The sequence below is a fragment of the Chlorocebus sabaeus genome, chromosome 7, assembly GCF_047675955.1.
Source record: "Chlorocebus sabaeus isolate Y175 chromosome 7, mChlSab1.0.hap1, whole genome shotgun sequence".
Classification (NCBI taxonomy): domain Eukaryota; kingdom Metazoa; phylum Chordata; class Mammalia; order Primates; family Cercopithecidae; genus Chlorocebus; species Chlorocebus sabaeus.
In genome coordinates, this window is record NC_132910.1 from 110,027,572 (window position 1) to 110,049,899 (window position 22,328).

Consider the following 22,328-nt stretch of genomic DNA (forward strand, 5'->3'; position numbering starts at 1 on the left):
TTAGAGAAGGAGATAGTTTACCTAGGTTTTATGTTAACTCATTGAGTTAGAGCATTTTTCTAGTAATTTATCAGTCATTAAAAATCCTATTTGCAGTAAGAAAAAAAAAGTGTGCAATTTTTATTTTGTGGGGAGGGGGTTATGGAGTCTTACTCTGTTGTCCAGGCTGGAGTGTAGTGGCACAATCTCAGCTTACTGCAGCCTCCGCCTTCCACGTTCAAGCAATTATCGTGCCTCAGCTCCCCAAGTAGTTGGTATTACAGGTGCCTACCACCACATCCTGCAAAGTTTTGTACTTTTAGTGGAGACGAGGTTTCACCTTGTTGGCCAGGCTGCTCCCGAACTCCTGACCTCAACTGATCCTCCCACCTTGGCCTCCCAAAATCCTGGGATTACAGATGTGAGCCACTGCCAGTTTTTTGTTGTTGTCTGTTTGGTTTTTAAAGAGACAGGTTCTAAGTCTGTCATCTAGTCTTGAGTGCAATGGCACAATCTTAGCTCACTGTGGCCTCAACCTCCTGGGCTTAACCCGTCCTGTCTCTCAGCCTCCCAAGTGACTGGAACTACAGGCACACACCGGTATGCCCTGCTGATTTGAAAATTATTTGAGGGGAAAGATGGGGTCTTGCTGTGTTGCTCAGGCTGGTCTCAAACCCTGATCTCAAGCGGTCCTCCCACCTTGACCTCCCAAAGTTCTGGGATTACAGGCGTGAGCCCCTGCACCTGGTCTATGCTAGATATTTAAGACGTGAATCATTATTGTTATACAGAGAGACTCTTTTATATTGGTCACAGTCTTAAAAAATCACTGCTGTTGAAATGCTTAATCTGATTTTCTTAATAAAATCAATTTTGTCATAGAAGTCTCAAAGGAAGGGCCTTTTAATAGAAATAGTCATGTGTCCCATATTTAATCATAAACAGCATCTTTATTGCTCTGATAGTTTAAAACTTTTTATATCTTTTATATAGAGCATTTGGAGAGGAATCTCTTCACTTTCTTTTATGTGTTGGCCAGGTAGGGACTGTAAGGTTGAAGGGAAATTAATCCCAGGGTAGTTATTAGTCTAGGAACTTTGAAGATGCCAATAGGAGGATGGTAATTAAGGCTGGAAACCAGAGAGATTAGGACAAAGACTATACAGAGAGTGGTGGCTTCTGATGCATGGACTCTAGGGTTTGATTTACCAGGTTATTTGGGCAGCAGACTTAGTAGGCAAAATAATCTATACTACAAGTGCGTTAAGAAATTTTATCTATAACTGAAAATGTACTGGCAGTGGGAACTGCTGTGCAGTGAAGTGCCATCAAAATTGAGGTTTGCTTCATGGGCCCTTTCCATGCTTATCTATGGATTATTCTCCTCATTTTATAGGTTTCAGTGTTTTTTCAAACATTAATTGAAACTTGGTCTCTACAGTGAGTCCTAGAGTATTCAAAAGAAGCAAGATGATCTACCCCTGCCGTCATGTAACTTAAGTGTCTGCTTGGGGCAATGAGGCAGTTGCATGGGAAGTAGAAAAAGTTCCCTGGGTATCATTGAACAAGTACGTAGTACAGTGTAAATTGACGTGGCAAAGACCATACAAAATGCAAAATCATTTCAAAGAGAGGGATATTTTAATGTATGTGGAAGGTCCTCAAGGGTGGCTCTTAAGGGGATATTTTTGAGTTGGGTTTATAATTTAGATTGTTGGAAAGTGGTCAGGAAGAAAATGTGGACATGGTAAAGAACATAAGTGATGGCGCAGAGATAGGATTGAGTGAGGATGATTCAAACATAACCAACAGCTTGAGTGAGGGCAAAAGATTGAGATCAATTTATCTAGAATGCAAGTGCAGTTTAGGGAGTGAAATAGTTACAGAAGCATTGGTAATAGTGGCATTGATGAGAGCTCTACTTTACAAAGCTGTATAACTTGGTTGGAAAGCCGGGACTGTTGGTAAATTAGGTCTCAAGTAACATTGGCAGAAGGTTGAAAGAAATGTGCATATCATGTATTTGCACCACATTGACTGTGTCCATTTACAATTAGTGCTTCTCTTTCATTGATACCAACTGTATCCATAATTTAAAAATTAAAACTGTGCTGTGGTACTCTTAATAATCACATTTTAAATCAGAGCTGGCAGCTATAATGAGAATAAATGGAGAAACAGAACATTTAACTAATCAGTTTGGAGAGGCTGAAATACTATTCTCATTATGATTCACATGACGAACAGTGAGCTACTTGAGTTTAAAAATCGCAGGCCTACTTTCTGCTTGCCGGTGCTGCATGATAAGTTAAGTGATTGTTCTGAGACCTTGTAAGGTTTTTTTTAGTAATGGGAGGAGGTAAAACAATGGATGAGTAGTTCTATATGTGGCAGAGAATGAAGACAAATTTATTTATTTGTTTTCAAGTGGGATTATTTATTTTAATTTTGACTTTGATTTCAGATTCAGGGAGTACTTGTGCAGGTTTTTTTTACAATGGTATATTGTGTGATGCTGAGGTTTGGGTTTGATTGAACCCATCACCCAGATAGTGAGCAAAGTATGCAATAGGTAGCTTTTCGATTCTTGCCCCCTTCCTTCCTCCTCACTCTTGTACTCCCCACTGTTTGTTGTTGCCATGTTTATGTCCATGAGTAGCTAATGTTTAGCTCCCACTTATAAGGGAGAGCATGTGATATTTGGTTTTCTGGTTCTGTGTTGCAGCCTCCAGCTCCATTTATGTTGCTGCAGAGGACATGATTCCATTCTTTTTTATGGCTGTGTAGCATTCCATGGTGTATGTGTACCACGTTGTCTATCCAGTCCACCACGGATGGGCACCTAGGTTGATTCCATGTCTTTGCTATTGTGAATATTGCTGAGATGAATGTGCAAGGGCAGGTTTCTTTTTGGTAGAATGATTTCTTTTCCTTTGACTATATACCCAGTAATGGGATGGCTGGGTCAAATGGCAGTTCTATTTTTATTTCTTTGAGAAATCTCCAACCTGTTCTCCATAATGTCTGAACTAATTTACATTCCCACCAATAGTGTATAAGCGTTTGCTTTTCTCCACAGCCTGGCCAGCATCTGTTGTTTTTTGACGTTTTAATATAGCCATTCTGACTGGTGTGAGATGGTATCTCAGTGTGGCTTTGATTTGCATTTCTCTCATAATTATTGATGTTGAGCATTTTTTCATATGTTTTTTGCCACCTGTATGTGAAGACAAATTTAAGTGTTTCGTATTTCATGTAAAGAGCTATATAGGACTAGAAAATCATATTCTTGAAAGAGTACACATTTGTTTTAAGTCATACAATAACTTATTGAAGATACCTTAAGGAGTATGGCATTTTAAAAATAACTCACTAGTGAATTATGTTACAGAAGGGTAACTTTATTGGACATTAAACATATCCAAAAGGCATAAAGATAAGTGAGGGATGGAGTTCTGGAAGTTGTATATTCACGTAAGATTTACTTTCAGGTATTGGCAAAAATCACAGCTGGAGTGCAGATTAAGCATGATAGGAGTGTGGTGATTGGAGAAGGAATGGAGGGGAAAAAGGAAAAACTACAAATCATGTTAAAACTTTTTAAGTAATACAAGTTTTACCAGTAATATACTGGTCTTATATACCCTTTCCTCCTACCATGGGAAAATATCACTAACTTATAATAGGATTAAATGAGGCAATACATAAGCTTTTTAGATGTTTTCTTTATAGAGAACATTATTAGAAGTTGTTGGCCGGGCGCAGTGCCTCATGCCTGTAATCCCAGCACTTTGGGAGGCTGAGGCAGGCAGATGACCTGAGGTCAGGAGTTCAAGAACAGCCTGGCCAACATGGTGAAAACCCCATCTTTACCAAAAATACAAAAAAAATTAGTCAGGCGTGGTGGCACAAGCCTGTAGTCCCAGGTACTCGGTAGGACGAGGCACGAGAATTGCTTGAACGTGGGTGGCAGAGGTTGTAGTGAGCCGAGATCACGCCACCACACTCCAGTCTGGGCAACAGAGTGAGACTCCATCTAAAAAAAAAAAAAAGAAGTTGTTTTCTTGAAAAGGAAAACCATAAGACTTTATTTAATTCATATTTGGAATGGCCTAAGAATTAGTAAGGGTTACTAAGTGTGTAAGAACTGCTTATCTTAGGATTCATCTTGTACAACTCATTATCATGTTATTTTTGCAGAAGCAGGTGATTGGGCCCTGTAGTTGGTCAGTTAATAAAAGTACTAGGTTAGGCAGGGAGCCATCCATTTTAACCTAAAAATATTCAATTTGATCTATGCATATATATATAACTGAATCTACAGTTGAGTTAAAATATACACATGTGCATAAATATATATTTGTTTGTGTGTATGTGTATCAATTCATCCTCTAGGACTTGACTCTGTTCCCTTAGTCTTCTGTACTTATTTACCCTGCACCTAATCCAACAACAGGTGTAAAAAACTGACATACCTGTATTAGTTTTACAAAGCATTAACCTATTAGGTAATTATTAAGTAGGTAGTTTATCAAGAATGAGCAGTATATGTATTGTTCTTTTTAAGATATTAATGTGCAAAACCTAATCACTACAAGGGGTAGTGTCCCAACAACTTTATCTTTGAAGAATTGTTTACCAAAAGGATTATCAAAAGTTACGAGCAAAAGTGACCAGAACTGATTTCTAAAATCAGACATTAGTCCAGGTTATTAGTCATGTCTTTTCAAGAGATTTCTTACCTTTGTGCTTAATCAGTACTAATGAGCTCTTTTGTCTTGACTTTTGACCTAAACTCACCTGCAATGTTTGATATGCGTATACTTCTATCTTATTCATCCTACAAATATTTATTGCTTCTTACATGCTTGCTTAGAATGTGGTGCTGAACTAAAGGAGAGATCCTCCTCATGTGCTATCAAAGCCAAGAGATTAAAAAGTGTTTTGAGAAGGGAGAAGGGTCACTTTGTCTAGTGCTGCAGGGACATTCAATAATGGGAGACATACCTTTGGATTTAGCAACATGGGAGTCCTGTGACCTAACAGGACTCGTGTTAGTGGAGTGGTGGAGCTGGTTAGGGAGACAATGGGGAGAGAAGAATTGGTGAAACAGAAAATTTCATCATATCAAGAAATTTCATAGTGAAGTAGAGCGGGAAAATGGGGTGGTGACTAGGAGTTGTAAAGTCAAGAGGGGTTTGTCTCTTCAAAATTAGGAGATGCTAGCATGTGTTTGTGTGTTGATGGAAATGATCCAGTTGAGAGAGGTACAAAGGTGATAAAGGAAAGAGGGGAGGTACTTGCAGAAGTGGATGAAATTCCCACAGTGCGGTGGGATGGGGTGGGGGAGGTGTTAGCTTTTGAGAGCATGAAAGCACTTCATGCTCTTTTATAAACTTAGGATAAGAGATGTAGGTCAGTTGGTAGATTTGGGAATTCCGTGATTTCCTGCTGCCAAACATAAATCCACACTCCCTTGATGAGACATATAGGGCAGCTCAAAATGCTTCCAGCTTGTGGTGCTTCCAACGTGCTCTACAGTTACTGATCTCTGTGGTCGGACATACTTTTGTCTAAGCTGTTGTGTCTGTCTGGGATATCCACCACATTGTTAGCACCTTCCCCCTACCCTGTGAATTTCTTTAGGAAGTCTACCCTTGTGTTCCTGTCAGGATCAATCATTGCATATCATTCTAAACTGTGATACTTTCAAAGGTGTGGGCTCTGTTACTCATCTTTGCTTCCCCAGTGCCTAGGACACAGCAGGCGTTTAATAAATGTTTGCTGAATTCTGTTGGGTCAGGATTATATTTTTAACTTGCCCTTTAAAAAAATCACTTATAAAGTTTGACAATATTATGATAACATATTCCCTTTTAGAAATAACTTTTCAGTAGCCTACAATTTATTTAATGTCAGGTTGGTATCTATAGATGAGAAAACCAGGGAAAAGAATGAGGTTGCAAGGTAATGGAGGAGGAGTCTGGGGAAACCATATGATAAATTGATATTGTTCGATCTTTGCAGGGGTGTAGAAGAGGAAAAAAGGCAAATGGTGTTTGCTGGATGTTGGTTTTCTTACTGTGTTAGTTGTAATTAGTTTTGGTTGCAAAAACCAATTGCAACAATACAGTAGGACCCAATTTTTCTCTCACAGAAAAGGACCCTGGGAGTGGATGGTCCAGGATGGTTTGGTGGTGACTCCAAAGGTGAAAGGTTATAGGCTTCCACCCTTCTTCTCTACTTGTGCTAGCATGTGGCTTGTATTTTCAGGGTCAGTTGGTAGCACAGATGTTTGCCGAACCCCAGCCATCATGTCTGCCGAACTCCGGCCATCATGTCTGTATTAAAAGCTAGAAGCAGGAGGAAAGGCAATAGAGCAGAAAAGTTACCTTTTCCATCCAAGACAGATTCCTTGAAACGTCATTTCTATTTATATCTCATTGTCCAGAATGTAGTCATGTGGCTGCTTCAGGCCACCCAGGATCCTGGGACATGTAGTCTTTTATTCTGCAACGTGATGCGCCCTGCTAAAAATAATATAAAAATATCCTTCTAAGGAGAAAGAGGAAAATGGATATTGGAGCAGGGAAGCCTCGGTCTCTGTTACACCTGCTCTTCAGTTTTCCCCCTCACTCTTGGAGTGCATTAATTGCCTGTGCTCACATTCTACATCAGCTTAGCCACGCTCCTTTAGCTTTTTTGCATTATCTGTAATTCCTATTTGTCCTACTGAAAGTTTACTCAAGTCCTGGTATTCCTATGACATATATAAGGCAAAGGCTTATATTAAAGGTTTTAAGGAAGTGCTGGGAGAGAATTCCAAATAAGGCAAAGAAAATGATGAAACAAATGTCAACTTGGTTCAACTAGAGTTGATGATATTGAAGGGAAACTTTAGTTACACTAGATGTAAGTATATTCTATTTTAAATGTAAAATAAGGTAGGTCTCTAAAGGAGTAAAGTGAAATATGTAAATAGTCACAGTGGTATATATTAAAATATTCCCCCTTCGGGTGTTCGTCATACTTTCTGCTTCAGTATGAAGTATCTTCATCCTGGAACACTAACATGATTTTTAGCATTATTTAGAACCCTCTTTCCTGTTGTACATCATATTCCAATGTGATACCTGATGCACAGAGCAAAACTGTTCTCTAGAGGGAGAGGGTTCAATTGCTGCATCAAGTTGGGAATTTGGTTGCTATAACTACAACATCGCAGATGTGCTGTACGTTTATGCAGGCTTCTGTGGCCTTTGGAGTACTGGGATTGGTAGTGTCTTAACACAGTAAGTAGCCGTAAAGAGAAGGACTGTGATATTTTTTGTGTGTATAGTTGATGGAGTTCCACAGGTCACCTGATGCTTAAAAGTCTTCAGTTAGGGCATTGTTTGTGATCCTTGCTATAAATGGGTGTGTGATAGTTCATCCCAGAAGTCCTGTTTGCAGTGATGTTTATATTTCTCTTGAAGAAATAAATAATACTATATTTCATAAAGATTTTAGAGTCTGATGTTTGTGTCAATGAAACACAGTATTGTTTTTCTCTAGAAGATGTTTCGGTTGGTTACCCATTGCTAAGTGCTCAGGAACTCCTAACTCTTGTCTGTGCTCCGGTTGTTTTTGGAGAAGGGACAAAAGGATGTGTGAGTTACTGTTTCACTTGTGTGAATTCAGGGTGTATCTTAAAATAATAGAGCAGCTAAATTTGTTTTTGTTTAAGAAAGTGTACTCTCTGTATTGGGGTCACTAACAGAAAATAATAAGAGTAATAATATAGTTAAAAGAAGGATTGAGATGTGATGCATATTGTACTCTGGGAAATTGGAATGTCATTATTAAGATAAAAATGTCAAATTAATCATAGTTCAGGGACCTTATTATGAGTTGAATATGTGTGTGTATGTGTGTGTATATATATATATAGAAGACAACAAAATCATATTTTGAAATGTTAAAGAAGATGACTTTATTCTGTATTAGGCACCCACTTAATTTTTTCCATGTATTATAAATTTTTTGACAGTACTTGTTGAAATAATAAAGTGAAGGACTGTAGCTTAGATATTTATATTATTGCTTTTTTAAATGTAAGAATTTAAATGTCATATGGTTTTTAAAAGGATCTGCAGTTATTTTTTATTACCAATTAGTATTTTGAATTGTGAGTCCAAAATATTTAAATTATTGTCTTAGATGTTTCTTATGGCTTTATAGGGGTTACATATTTTTGCTATTAAATAGAAAATAGAATTTCTGCTATTGACTGTTCATGTATTTAGAGAGCTACACAAACATTAAATCATTATTTTCTTGGTTCTACTTTTATCTACTTTTTTTGAGTCAGATATTTCAAGATAATCTTAACTTTATCTTTAATTGATGGCTTACCTTTTCGTGTTTTATAACTAGAAATTGCTTAGAATGTAAGTGTAATTTCCTTGAGATAACTTTGGTATTAAACATTTTCGGATAGTTTTAAAAATGAGGGCAATTTAAAATTTGTCAAACACATTCTTGTGTTTTATTATTATTATTTTATGGTTCATTAGGGTGAATTTAGAAAATAGTCATTAGGCAGACTTAATTCAGTTTTACACATAGAAAAACCTCAAGTTGAGAAATTCCATTTCATTAGGCTAAATCAGATATATTTTAGGATGAACGTATATATATTCTAGCGTGTATGTATCGGAGACATATATGTTTCCCTCTTTTCTTGCCATGATGGAGCTAGTCCAGGATAATAATTTAGTTATTACTCAGAATCATGAGACCATTTCCGTTTACCTCTTTTCACCTTATCTTGAATTTTAACTTACATAATTTTGGGAACACAAACTAAGGAATTGGCTTTGAATAAGGTATTCCAGGTTTTATAGCCATTATCCCATTTAAGTGATTTTTTTTTTTTTTTACACAGAGTCTCGCTCTGCCACCCAGGCTGGAGTGCAATGGTGCGATCTTTTCTCACTGCAACCTCTGCCTCTCCATCTCAAGTGATTCTTGTGCCTCAGCCTCCTGAGTAGCTGGAATTACAGTCATGTGCCACCACTCCCGGCTAATTTTTGTATTTTTTGTAAAGATGGGGTTTTGCCATGTTGGCCAGGCTGGTCTTGAAGTCCTGGCCTGAAGTGGTCCACCTGCCTTGGCCTCCCAAAGTGCTGGGATTGCAGGTGTGAACTACCATGTCTGGCCCCATTTAAGTAAACTTCTAAAATCTCTTATGTATAGGAAATTTTGTGTTTGAAAGCATCACTGTGACTGAAACAGATTTTTTTTCATTGATTATCTATGTTGGAACATAAAGTAATTTTAGTCTTTCAAATATAGTAGAGAAGAGCTGCTTGATTACCATTCAAGCCCAAGAAGCATGAATTTTAATTTTTCTAAAAACGTGCTTGTGGGACAGTATATAGAAAAGACTTTAGAGTCCTTGTGTTTGGCAGTAATGATGGTTTGAAGATGACATGGGGCAAGACTTTCAAAGTAATTGCCCAAGGTAGAGGTTTTCAAACCAGGCAGTTATTAGATTTGCCTGGCTTAGGATGGGCAAAATGCTGAGTCCCACGCCCTAGAGATTTTGGTTTGCCACATCTGGGTTGGACCTTGGACTCTCTTGTTTTAAAAGCATACCAGCAGGTGGTTAATCAGATTCGAACAGAGAGGCTGTAGGTGAATAACTTTAAAATCGATGTGTAATTGTTTTAAAGGTAGATCAGTAGAAGAAGAGAATCCCTGGAAGATCTGGTAAAGTTGAAACCAGAGACAGGAACCTTATCTTAATGGTCTCTGTGTGCCAAAGCTAAGGGCCTGAATAGTATTTCCATGGAAAAAGAAGTTGATGGAAAATAATTTAAAAGGGCTAATTGGTGGAATTTAGTGACCGAAGGTTACAGACAAGGGAAGAAAAAAAGTAAAAAATGGCTTCTGTTCTTTGAATTTGGATGTCTATAGAGCAATTACTTTGACAGCTATAACCAAATCTGGAGGGAATGAGGTAGGTGGGTATCAGAGTTGAAATGAAGATACTTGATTTTAGGCATGTTTAATTAATGCATTGACAAATAGATGGGAGCTACAGGGGATTTAAAGAGATAACCTGGGTTCCTGAGAAAGATTGTAGATACAGGGTAGGGTAGGTGGAGGTTGGGTAAATAGAAAGAATGCCGAAGGAAAAGAAGAGTACTTACAGCTATGTCAGAAAGTAACAAACAGGAACAGAATTTGAAAACTTTAAAATTTTGCTGTACTGCCCAACCCAGTGCAGAGATGTCTCATGGTTTATTTTAGCAAGCCATGCAATATATTGTCAATCCTTACATAAAGTGAATGCCAGGTTTATAAAGTTACCGAATTTTGTAAATGAGGCAGTATTAATCTTTCACAAAACATTAATTTGAAAATGATTGAGTTGCTTTCGTATTTTGGCTTCTATGAGAATTCACAAATATCTGTGTGGGTGGGTGGTATGCTTTCCTTAATGTCTTGGAAAGGTACCTGGGGTGAAATTGATGGATAACATAGTAAATGTGTATTTAACTGTATAAGGAACTCCCACACTGTATTCCACAGTGGCTATAACATTTTTTATGCACACTAGCAGTTTATGAGATTTCTGTTTGCCTCACATCCTCGTCAACGCTTGGTATTGTCAGTCTTTTTCATCTTAGCTGTTCTAGTAGATATGTGGCAGTATTCTTACTGTGGTTTTTATTTTGCATTTCTCTGAAGATTAATGTTGATAATTTTTTCATGTGTTTGTTGGCCATTTCTATATCTTGGCAAAGTGTCAGTTCACCTCTTTTGCTGTTTTAAAAAAATTGGATTGTTTGTCTTATTTTTGAGTTGTGTAAGCAATCTTTATGTGTTTTGGATACAATTATTTTGTTGGCTATATTTTGCAAAAATTTCCTCCTAATCTAACATGCACCTTAAAAAAAAAAAAAATAAAAACTCTGTGTTTTTGAAAGCTAAGGCTTTTAATCTTAATGAAGTCCATGTGGTCAACCTGTTTTTTTAATACTTTGTACTTTTAGTGTCCTCGTTAAGAAATCTTTTCTTAACCTCATGTCATAAAGGTTTCCTCAGTTTTTCTTCTAGAAATGTAATAGTTTTACTTCTTCCATTTAGGTCTGAGATCTATTTTGATTTAATTTTTGTGTGTGGTGTGAGGTAAGGGTTGAGATTTACATTTCTTCATACAGGTATTCAGTTGTTCTAGAAGACTTCATTGAAAAGAATATTTTTAATCTATAGAATTGCCTTGGCATGTTTGTTTAAAATCAATTAATTGTAAAAATAAATTATTTAACTATGAAATATTTGTTTAGATCTATCTCTGGAATCTCTCCTCTGTTCCATTGCTTTACATGTCAGTTTACCACACTGTCTTCATTTGTGTAACTTTATAGTCACTTTTGAAGTCATATAGCGTAAATCCCTGACTTTGTTCTTGCTTGTTTTTATTCTGTCCTTGCCTTTTTATATAAATTTTAAACCAGGTTATCAGTGCCAAAAAAATGTTCGTTAGGATTTGGTTGGAATTGCACTGAGTCTGTAGATCAGCTTGGGAAAGATTACTATCTTATCAATATTGAGCTTTCCAAACCGTGAACTCTCTCCATTTAAGTTTTCTAGAATTGCCCTTTGCAAGGTTAAGTTCCCTTTGGTAGTTTTTAGTATACAGATCATACACATTCTTCATTGTATTTATTCCTAAGTATTTTATATTTTGATTATAAGTAATAGGTTTTTACCACTTCAGTCTATAAGGGGGAAGCTCTGAAACAAAGGTTAAGCAATATTGCCAGTGTTAGTTATTGGTAGAACAGTCTTTCACTTACAAAACAAGTACAGGCTCATTAGAAAAGTCCACATTTAATTCAGATGAATTAAATCAGTTGCCATTTTATTACTTGATATCTTTGTAAAAGATTATATATGTGTATGAGTTTATGCTTTTCCTTTCTTGGACATGTCTTATTTTAACTTCCAAGAATTATGAATACAGTATTTTTCAAGTGACCTGAATTTTTGTTGAGGTTCAATCTTACAAAGACATACTTACCATTTCAACTTCTCTTATGGTATGTGCCAATTTTTGAGCAGGTTAGTGGCTAGGTTTTGATGCCATTAACATAGAGCTTTAAAGAATAGCACATGTTTAGTTGTGATTCTTGAAATCAAGTTCTTACTTGCTTAGGGCCAATCTGAATCATTCATTATATTCATCTGCCATTTTTCTCATTAATATGGTACATAGATCTGTTTGGTTATTTCTTAATGTAATTGTTTATTTTACTTCTTGAATGAATTTTATAAAAAATAAGGCCATTTGAAAATGAGATATTAGAGCTAAGCTTCCTTGTCTATACAACTCATACACGGCCAGCTTTGCACACTGAAATGGTGAACATTTAACAAAAGTATATTGGATGGGCGTGTGTCTACATGCTGAAACGAAAAGCTGTTATGGACCATAACTTTTATACAAGCTGATCAGCTGCCATCTGTGTACAAAGCACTGTGATCAGCAGAGACCTGTTTGTGCCACTGTGTAGACTGATAGCAGCAGATTAATTTAGCTGAGCTGTTCTCTAGCAGTTTGGTCACGAGGACATAGACACTACCAAAGTGTAGTCATCACACCACTGATCTTTGCTGGTTTAGATTGTGGCAAGAGAGAAAAACTGCTTGCTCTCTTCACCCCAATACAGCTGAGGTAAGGGCCACCTTTTTTTCTCTTGAAGGGAAAAACGAGAGCAAATCTGCCTCTTTTAACTTTTCCTGTGCTGTTTGATTTAAATTTATTCTAGTCTTTTCCATGATAATCCCCCAGGCCAGGTATACAGTTCAGCATCTCTTTGGCGGAGAGCAACTAGTTTGTAGCACAGCTTGGGTAAATTTTAATAACAAAATTGTATTGCCAGCACGAAGCATTTGACCTTGAAGACTGAGGAGAGCAGACATTGCAGATTTCCCTACTTGCCCTTCACTTACAAGAGAGTAGATAATGAATTAATAGAAATTGATAAAGAGTGTCTGTCAGGCAGCCGCTGAGGTCATGAGGCTGGTATGCAAAAAGAGTACCCATACAACATGCGAAACACATAGCTGCAGCCAGGAGAGGTGGGTGGGTCATCGAAGCAGGAAATTAGCCGTCAGATGGAATGTTGGCCTCTGTACAAGCTACGCCGCGCGCATGGACTCACTGGGAGAAAACACACAAGGAAATGGGGAGTGCTCAGTGCTGCAGAGAAAAGAGCTCCTATAGAAGATGACAGCACTATTGCTGTTAGTGGTACTTCAAATATACTGAAGACAGTGCAGGTTAGAATTTTTTTTAAAGGAATTAAAATGTTAGTAGCTTAAGTATGTTTAGTGTTTGTTAAATAGACAACAAACTACTGAGGAATGAACAGGGGGAATAGCACAGCTATAAGGCCTTCATATTGTATAATAATTTTTATTGTATACTCTATTTTTATAAGCAGAGATTAAATGTTGAGATCCACTTTGCAGAGGAACAAACTTCTGTTAATTTGTGTAGGGTGATGATTGTTAGAATGTTTCTAAGTGAGCCTTGAAAGAAATGTAGAGATGTATAGTGTGTGTTCAGTTTTCCCAATACTTCTGAAATATAAACCGGTTAAAGTCCATGCTTTAGAAGCAGTTTGCAGTTTACACACATACATGTAATTTATATATATATCTGGTGTGTGTGTGTGATTTTTAACATAGCTGTTACTTTTTTGGGGTCTAAACTAATGAGTTAACTTATTAAGAATATATTACATGTATTTTATGGAAAGTCTTTCAACCCACTTTCCTTTTATACTTATATTAAAATTTATTCTTATATATGTTACCAATTTTTGAGAATGGAATTGATGGCATCAGCAGTTACTTGTTAGCTTTTCCTCCCTAATTTAATTGCCACTCTACTGTCTGAAGACAGTGTTATGTGATTGTTTTTTTGTAAGTCCTAAACAAATAAATTGGTTTTGATTTAGGAACATCAGTCCAGTCAGTTACTTAGACTTTTTTAAGGAAGAAACTAAAATTTAGTAACTGCCTATCATTTTCTGGAAACAGGGGTGTGAAAAATTGATATATTGGAGTATTATGTTTTTAATCATTTTGTAAATTAGGATTGCCCACCAGTGTAATATCTGTTTGACTCCTGTGTATTCCCTTGCTGGGTGTAGGCTGACTTGAATAAGTTTACATTCCGATACCGAGAATTGCATTCCACTGGGTAGTTCTGACGTACAAGAAGAATGTGGAGGCCCATACAAAGGGCAAGATTAGGGACACTGATAGAAGAGGCTTCTATGCTCTGTGACTGCCTTTCGTGGAAAGCTCACACTGGCAGAAAGTGCTCTTGACCCAACTTGGGAGAGGAAAATGTGGTCACAGAAACTTCGGACAATTGGACCTTACAACACCTGCAACACCCTGTCTGGTGTTTCATTGCCTATGGGTATTTATGAAAACTAGGTAAGACTTTACATTCTCAAACTTTCATGCTGTGTGGGAGTCTTGAAGGAAAGTTTAGTTTTCTCTCTTTTTTTATATTATATGGAAGACTACCTAGTAATTTTTTTGTCTTCATATTTTTGGTATTACAAAGTCATACCATTTGCACCTGTAAAAGTATGTAACTTAGTTTCAATTTTGCTAACAATTTTACTTTTTAGTTTTTACATTGTTTTGTATAAAAACTTCAGCAAAAAAATTTAATGGAATGAAAGTCTGAATTGTTATACTGTTTTTAGAGCAGTCATTATTAGCCATACTGAGGGAGTACTAGCATTTAGGAATAATCTGTTTCATATGCTGCAAGTGGTCTTTTCAGTAATCATTTACTGGTGGGCTTAATTTTTTTTCTTTTTTGACATGGCAGAGAACTCACAGATTTACCAGAAGTGAACCTACATCACTTTTAGTTGTTATCTTGTGATTGTTTAATGTAAGATTTTAAGGACATGCTGAAATTACAATGAGATTGAATTGTTGAAAGGCAAGGTGTACAGTGTATTTATACAGAACAATTTAGAAAGCTTTAAAATAGACTATAGTGATCACATTTTCATTCTGTATAGAAGGAGAAGACTATCAGCATTCTTAAAACACATATACCATAATACTTCTCCCTTCCACCACCCACTTTTCCTACTTTATGGCCTCTGACTAGACACCTCTTGTCAAATGTTGGTGTCTAGTTAGAAAGAACAGGTTTTTAAAATATTCAGGCTAACTGTCATTGATAACTGTTAACCTTCATCTTTCTTGTTTTTGAAAGACAGCTATTCATATATGTGTTAATACATGTGTGTTAATAGTGTGTCTTATATACAAATACACATATATACACAAAGACTGAAACTCCTAGAAGACCAGAAATAACTTTTGAAAGATATTTAATTCTAAGTAGAAAAGATAAGCCATGTATCTTTAAAAATTAAGGAGTCTGAAATTTTAAAATATCTTGTTTATCTTGGTAAACAACAGATCTTTGCCGAGGTAACCCTAAAGCTCTTTATGGTCATTTGTAATTTGCTGAATTTGAATTGCCTTCTGAATTACAAATGCTGATTTGTGTTTTTCACTCAACTAGCTACTGAGTGAGCCTGGCCATTGAGAATTCACCTCTCAATGAAACTCACTTCTTGACTTGTCATTGGGTTATAGCTGTTTGTGTACTTGTCATCCATGGCATATAAACTACTTAAGAAGAGGGACTGTATTTAGTGAGTTTTTTTGTAAACTCTCAGTATTGATTACTGAGTTTATATTGGTAATATCGATTCTGTTACGTGTCCAGTGAACATTTGGAAGAGGAATAGATAGCACAATAATATATATGTCAGAAATAATATTATCTAGTCGTGCACTGTGTAATAATGTTTTGATCAATAATGGACCACATATACAGTGGTCATCCCAGAAGATTATAATATGGTATTTTTACTGTACCTTTTCAATGTTTAGATGTTTAGATACACAAATACCATTGTGTTACAATTGCCTACAATATTCAGTAGAGTAACATTCTGTATGGGTTTGTAGCGGAGGAGCAATAGGCTGTGTCATCTAGCCTAGGTTGATAGTAGGCTATCCCATCTTGGTTTGTGTAAGTATACTCTTTGATGGTCACACAACAGTAAAATCGCCAAACAACGTATTTCCCAGAACATATCTCCATCCTTAAGCAATGCATGACTGTATGTTAATATATATTATTACTCACACATATTATTTTGTTATGTGTTGTATGTTATGTATATAATATATTCTCACAAATACATTATTTATATCTTAAATTTAAACAAAAGTTTCTCACATGAATCATATATATGTGAGAAATAATATATGTTTTGTAGAGAGAGAAAAAAACCTCAAATCTATGACCATGGATAAAGAAAAAAATGAGATTAATATTAGGTGAAAAAATGTTCATATAAATGACTCTTCTAAACTTTGATTTAAAATAAAGATTAAGTTGTATTCTTAATCCAAAAATTTCAAATCCACAATGTTCCAAAACTTGAAATTTTTTGAGCACTGACGTGGTGCTCAAAGGAAATACTCATTGGAGCATTCTGGATTTCATATTTCCAGAGTAGGGATGCTGCACCTATACATGCAAATATTCCCAAATCCAAAATAATCCAAAATCAAAGCACTTCTGATTCTAAGCATTTTGGATAATGCGTACTCGACCTGTCTTTCAGTCGTATTTGTTTACCTTCTGCCCATCTCTAACTAGTTCTTTCACCCAACGTCTGTCACTTCATTGTTAAATTATCATATAAAAGAGACAGGTTCCCAGTTTGTCCATCATCAAATATAACTCTTCATTTGTTCCTAAGATTTGCTGTTTGTTAAAATAGAGATTCTACTTTGTCTTATTCAAGTCCCAGATTTTTGCCAAGAAACCCAAATATCCTCTCTATAGTTTCTTTTCTAAGATTTTTTTATTGTGGTAAAAAAGATATGTAAACTATGTCATTTTAACTATTTTTAAATATATGGTTACATTTAAGTGTGTGTTCCAGTGGCATTAATTACATTCACACTGTTGTGTCACTAGTGGTGCTACCTCTTTCTAAAGCTTTTCTGTAACTCCAGATGGAAACCCTGAAATCATTATGCTTTCCAAACCACTTTCTCCAACCCTTGGCAACCTTGAATCGTCTTTCTGTCTCTATGAATTTGCCTATTCTAGATATTTCATGTAAGTGGAATCATATATTTGTACTTTTGTGGCTGGCTTGTTGTCTTTAGTGTATGTTTTCAAGATTCATCCGTGTTGTAGCAGGTATCTGAACTTCATTCCTTTATATGGTTGAATAGTATTCCATTGTGTGTGTATGCCACAGCTTGTTTATTCGTTCATCCATTGTTGGACACTGGGGTTGTTTCCACATTTTGGCTACTGTGAATAATGTTGCAGTGAGCATTGGTATACAAATATCTGTTTGAGTCCCTGCTCTCAGTTCTTTTTGGTATTTATCTAGGGCTAGAATTGCTGTGTCATATGTTAATTCTATGTTTAGATTTTTGAGAAATTGCCAAACTGTTTTCCACAGTGGCTGTATAATTTTACATGCCCACTAGCAATGCACAGGGTTCCAAGTCCTCCACGTTCTTTTTTTTTCTGTCTTTTTGCTTTCTTAAAAAAGGGAAATAGTAAAAAATTGTAGCCATCCTGGTATCTCATTTGCATGTGGCTTCAGGTGTGAAATGGTATCTTACTGTGGTTTTGATTTGCTTTTCTCTAATGACTAAAGATGCTGAGGACCTTTTCATGTGTGTATCGGCTCTTTGTGTATCTTCTCTGGAGAAATGCCTATGTAAGTCCTTTGTCAAGTTTACATTGGGTTGTCTTTTTGTTGTTTAAGAATTTTTTATGTATTTTGAATATTGAATCTTTATCAGATATGTGATTTGCAAATACTTTCTTATTCTGCAGGTTGCCTTTTCAGTTAAGGCCCTTTGACGCACATTTTTTAATTAGGATGAAATTCAGTTGATCTGTGTTTATTCTCCTGCTCCTCATGCTTTTATTTTCCCGAGCTAAGAATCTATTGCCAACTCCAAGGTCATGAGGATTTAATCCTATGCTTTTACTAAGAGTTTACTTTTGGCTCTTATATTTAGCTTGTTGATTCATTTCGAGTTAATTTTTGTCTGTGGTGTGCAGTAGGGGTCCAATTTCATTCTTTTTCATGTGAAAACCAATAATCCTACCACCATTTGTTGAAGACTCTGTTCTCCTCCCATTGAACAGATATGACACCCTTGTCAAAAACCAACTGGTCAATCATTTGCAGTAACCTAGATGAGACTGGAGACTATTATTTTGAGTGAAGTAACTCAGAAATGGAAAACCAAACATCATATGTTCTCACTCATAAGTGGGAACTAATCTATGAGGATACAGAGGCATAAGAATGACACAATGGATTTTGGGGACACTGGGGGGAAGTGTGAGAAGGGGGTGAGGGATAAAAGACTACAAATTGGGTGCAGCGTATACTGCTTGGGTGATGGGTGCACCAAAATCTCACAAATCACCACTAAAGAACTTATATAACCAAGTGCCACCTGTTCCCCAATAACCTGTGGAAATAAAAAATTAAAAAAAAAAAAAAAGAAAACACAAGGAAAAAAACGTCCTGTTAATTTAACACTCACACAGAAAAAATCAATTGGCCATTGATGTATGAGTTGATTTCTGGACTCCTACTTCTATCCGTTTGGCCTAAGTACCACACTGTTTTGATTACTATAGCTTTGTAGTAAATTTTGAAATTGGGAAGTGTGAGTCCTCTGACTTTGTTCTTTTTCAAGATTTTCTTGGCAAATTAGGGCCCACCCAATTTCCATATGAATTTTACGACCAGTTTTTTCATTTCTGTAAAAAAGACTAGTCTAATTTTGATAGAGGGTATGTTGAATCTGTAGATCACCTTATGTAGTTTATTATAAGACTTACTAAAAAAAAAACAAAAACAGTGCTGTATTTGACAGTGTTAAGAGTCCATTTCTGACAGTGGCACCAAGGAACAGGATGTAATCACATTTGGATCAGAATGTAGTCACATGGTTTAGAGCAATCCTTACCTGCTCCTGATTTTTGATCAAGGATCATAGGTGTACATTTAAGTTACCCAATTTCTTTAATTGTATTTGTTTCTAAATTATTTCTAAGTCTTTTAAAAATGATTATTTTAGAAACTTAAGGGATATTGGCTTTTAGCTGATGTAATAGGACTTAATGAATTATTATCATTATTATTATTATTATTATTATTATTATTATTATTATTATTATTTTGAGACGGAATCTTGCTCTATCATGCAGGCTGAAGTGTAGTGGCATGATCTCGCTCACTGCAACCTCTGCCTCCCGGGTTCAAGTGATTCTTCTGCCTCAGCCTCCCGAGTAGCTGGGACTTCAGGTGCATGCCACCATGCCTGGCTAATTTTTTTTTTTTTTTTTTTTGAGACGGAGTCTTGCTCTGTTGCCCAGGCTGGAATGAGTGGTGCGATCTCAGCTTACTGCAAGCTCTGCCTCCTGGGTTCACGCCATTTATTGGACTTGAAGTGTGACTTGAAGTGTGAAGTGCAACTTGAAGTGTGACTTCCTGACCTCAGGGGATCTGCCTGCCTCAGCCTCCGAAAGTGCTGGAATTATAGGCATGAGCCACCGTTCCCGGCCTATTATTATTATTTTTGAGACTGAGTCTTGCTCTGTTACCCAGGCTGAAGTGCAGTGGTGCAATCTCGACTCACTGCAACCTCCATCTCCTGAGTTCAAGTGATTCACCTACTTCAGCCTCCTGAGTAGTTAGGATTACAGGTGCCTGCCATTATGCCTAGCTAACTTTTGTATTTTTAGTAGAGACGGGGTTTCACCATGTTGGCTAGGCTGGTCTCAAACTCCTAACCTCAAGTGATCTTCCTATCTCGGCTTTCCAAAGTGCTGGGATTACAGGCATGAGCCACCGTGCCCAGCCTATGAAAAGTTATCTTAATTTATGCATCTGGTCTTTTGGAAAGCCCTTTGGATTCCCTGAATTTTTTGTGAAAAATTTTTCAGTTCTGTGTATTTCCCCTTAGAAACTCTTCCAGGGTAATACCCTTTTATAGATTTGATTTTTCTATAAGGGCATGTATTGTAATTATTGTTTTTGATTCTTTCCTTGTGTGTCTATCATTTCATAGTTTTGTCTTTGTTTATAATTTTACTTGTTGTGTAAGCATCTTGCTGTGCTAATGCATTCAAAGACTTCGTTTTTGTTAATAACTTTTTTTTTTTTTTTTTTTTTTTTGAGACGGAGTCTCGCTCTGTCGCTCAGGCTGGAGTGCAGTGGCTGGATCTCAGCTTACTGCAAGCTCTGCCTCCCGGGTTTACGCCATTCTCCAGCCTCAGCCTCCCGAGTAGCTGGGACTACAGGCACCCGCCACCTCGCCCGGCTAGTTTTTTGTATTTTTTTAGTAGAGACGGGGTTTCACCATGTTAGCCAGGATGGTCTGGATCTCCTGACCTCGTGATCCGCCCGTCTCGGCCTCCCAAAGTGCTGGGATTACAGGCTTGAGCCACCGCGCCCGGCCTTGTTAATAACTTTTAACTGAAAACTGAGAACCTGTTGTTTAATGTAATATTAAATACTGTGTGCATTTGATCACCTTTTCAGTGTAGAGCATTTCATTGTGCGCACTGGATCCTCTGTGGCTTTCCTGCACTCACACTTTATAAAATGTCTTGTACTTTATTCTTACTGTTTTGGTTTTGTGTTTTACTTTCTCAAAGTGTATTTATTATTTGCAGTCCTGAAGATTTTGCACCATTTTTTTCCACTCAGTAATCTAAAATATTTAAAAGGATTGTTCATTATATTGTCAATGAGGTACTTTATCTCCTACACATCTTCATCTGTTGCCTTTTTTAAGTCTCTGTACTTATTTTCCAGAGCTGAATTTCTTCAGTTTATTTGTGTAGAACTTGGCCAAAGATTTTTGAAAATGTTGTAAATAATCATATTTATTTACTTTTGTTTATGTATTTATTGTTTCAAAGAATCAGAGAGCAGAAGCAAAAGTAACTTGTGTACTTAATTTCTAGCTAACTTTTTTTTTTTTTTTTTTTTTTTTTTTTTTTTTTCATTGCTTTGTCTGTTTCTTCCAACCTTACAGCTTCTGGTTTGTGAACTAAGAGCACATCGTCTCTGTGAGAGAGCTCAGAGGCTTTGTCACTCATCAGGCCTAGCGTGTGCACTCATGACCTACTCTTTGGCTCTTTCGAGGCTGCTCTTCCTTTCTGCATTCCTGGCTGTGTTTGAAAAAATAGATTGTTGAATAAATGAAATAATATATTCTCCCTTGCTAATGTGTGTTCTGTGCACATTGCTTTTTCCATTCAGCTTTTTCAATAAATATATCTGCTGGAGAGTCTGCAGTTTCTCGTGTTCACATCTTTGTGACGCTTTGTAGAACTCGAGTCTTTTTGTGGTTGAAAAAGTTTCATCAGGCTCTAGTGCAATTGACTCTCTGAAAAACTCTCATGGAAATATTTTTGTAGAGCACGTTTTAGGAAATTTAAACTTTTCATCCCCAAAGTAATAGTGTGCTAGTGCAACTTGAAGTGTGACTTCCTAGCCATAAAGTTCTGTTGAATGAATGACTAATTGGTAAGAGGATTTGCACCCTAAATCCTGGAGTGGGGAAGATGGTACTATATTTATATATAAAATAATTAACAATTATATAGTTTATTTATGTGAACATTAACACCTTTTGTTGCTAAAATTTGTAAACAATTCTAGCATGTATTTTTGTATCAAGTATTATATGAACAGTGTATACTTTACAAACATTTATGATTTTTTACTATGTTACATTTAAAAATGGATAAACATTAGACCAGTATATTTATAAACTTGTCTAAGTCTGTAACCTGCCAGATATTTTACTCACACATTGAGATTATTTATTAATTTGTAGTGCATAATTGTAAGCTTCATTTAAAAAAATTAAATTGCAAATAGGTAGATTCAGAAGCTCAAATTTTTGTGTATATTGAAGAGTTATGGAATTTCAGTTGTATTTAATTGTAAGCTAAAAGAAATGTTTAAAAATTCAGATCATTTAAATTGTATGAGAAGTAACATGAAAATAGATTTATTATGTTGTTTCTGGCAAATTTTTTCACTTAAAAGTACTCTAATGTGTATGTTTCTGTGGGCATATATGTGTGACTGTAAATATGAACATTAAAAATTTTTGTTCAAATATGTTAAACATGATGCTGGTTTTGATTTTCATGGAAACTT

The 22,328-nt window shown here is 36.2% G+C and overlaps 1 protein-coding gene across 11 annotated transcripts in view; it reads left to right on the forward strand.

The window, feature by feature from the left end:
• The window catches only part of RAPGEF2 (Rap guanine nucleotide exchange factor 2), a 258,238-nt gene that overhangs the window by 112,623 nt on the left and 123,287 nt on the right, over positions 1 to 22,328 (forward strand). The window contains exons 1-2 of one of the 11 annotated variants that reach the window (XM_008000135.3): positions 11,922 to 13,314; positions 14,193 to 14,484. The exons of 7 other annotated variants lie outside the window; for them this stretch is intronic. In XM_008000135.3, the coding sequence (XP_007998326.2) occupies positions 14,474 to 14,484 (11 nt within the window). In that variant the 5' untranslated portion in view covers positions 11,922 to 13,314; positions 14,193 to 14,473. Of the gene's footprint in view, positions 1 to 11,921; positions 13,315 to 13,789; positions 14,485 to 22,328 lie in introns of those variants that run through there. 3 more of the 11 variants (XM_073017696.1, XM_008000136.3, XM_073017695.1) reach the window with 3 other exon arrangements.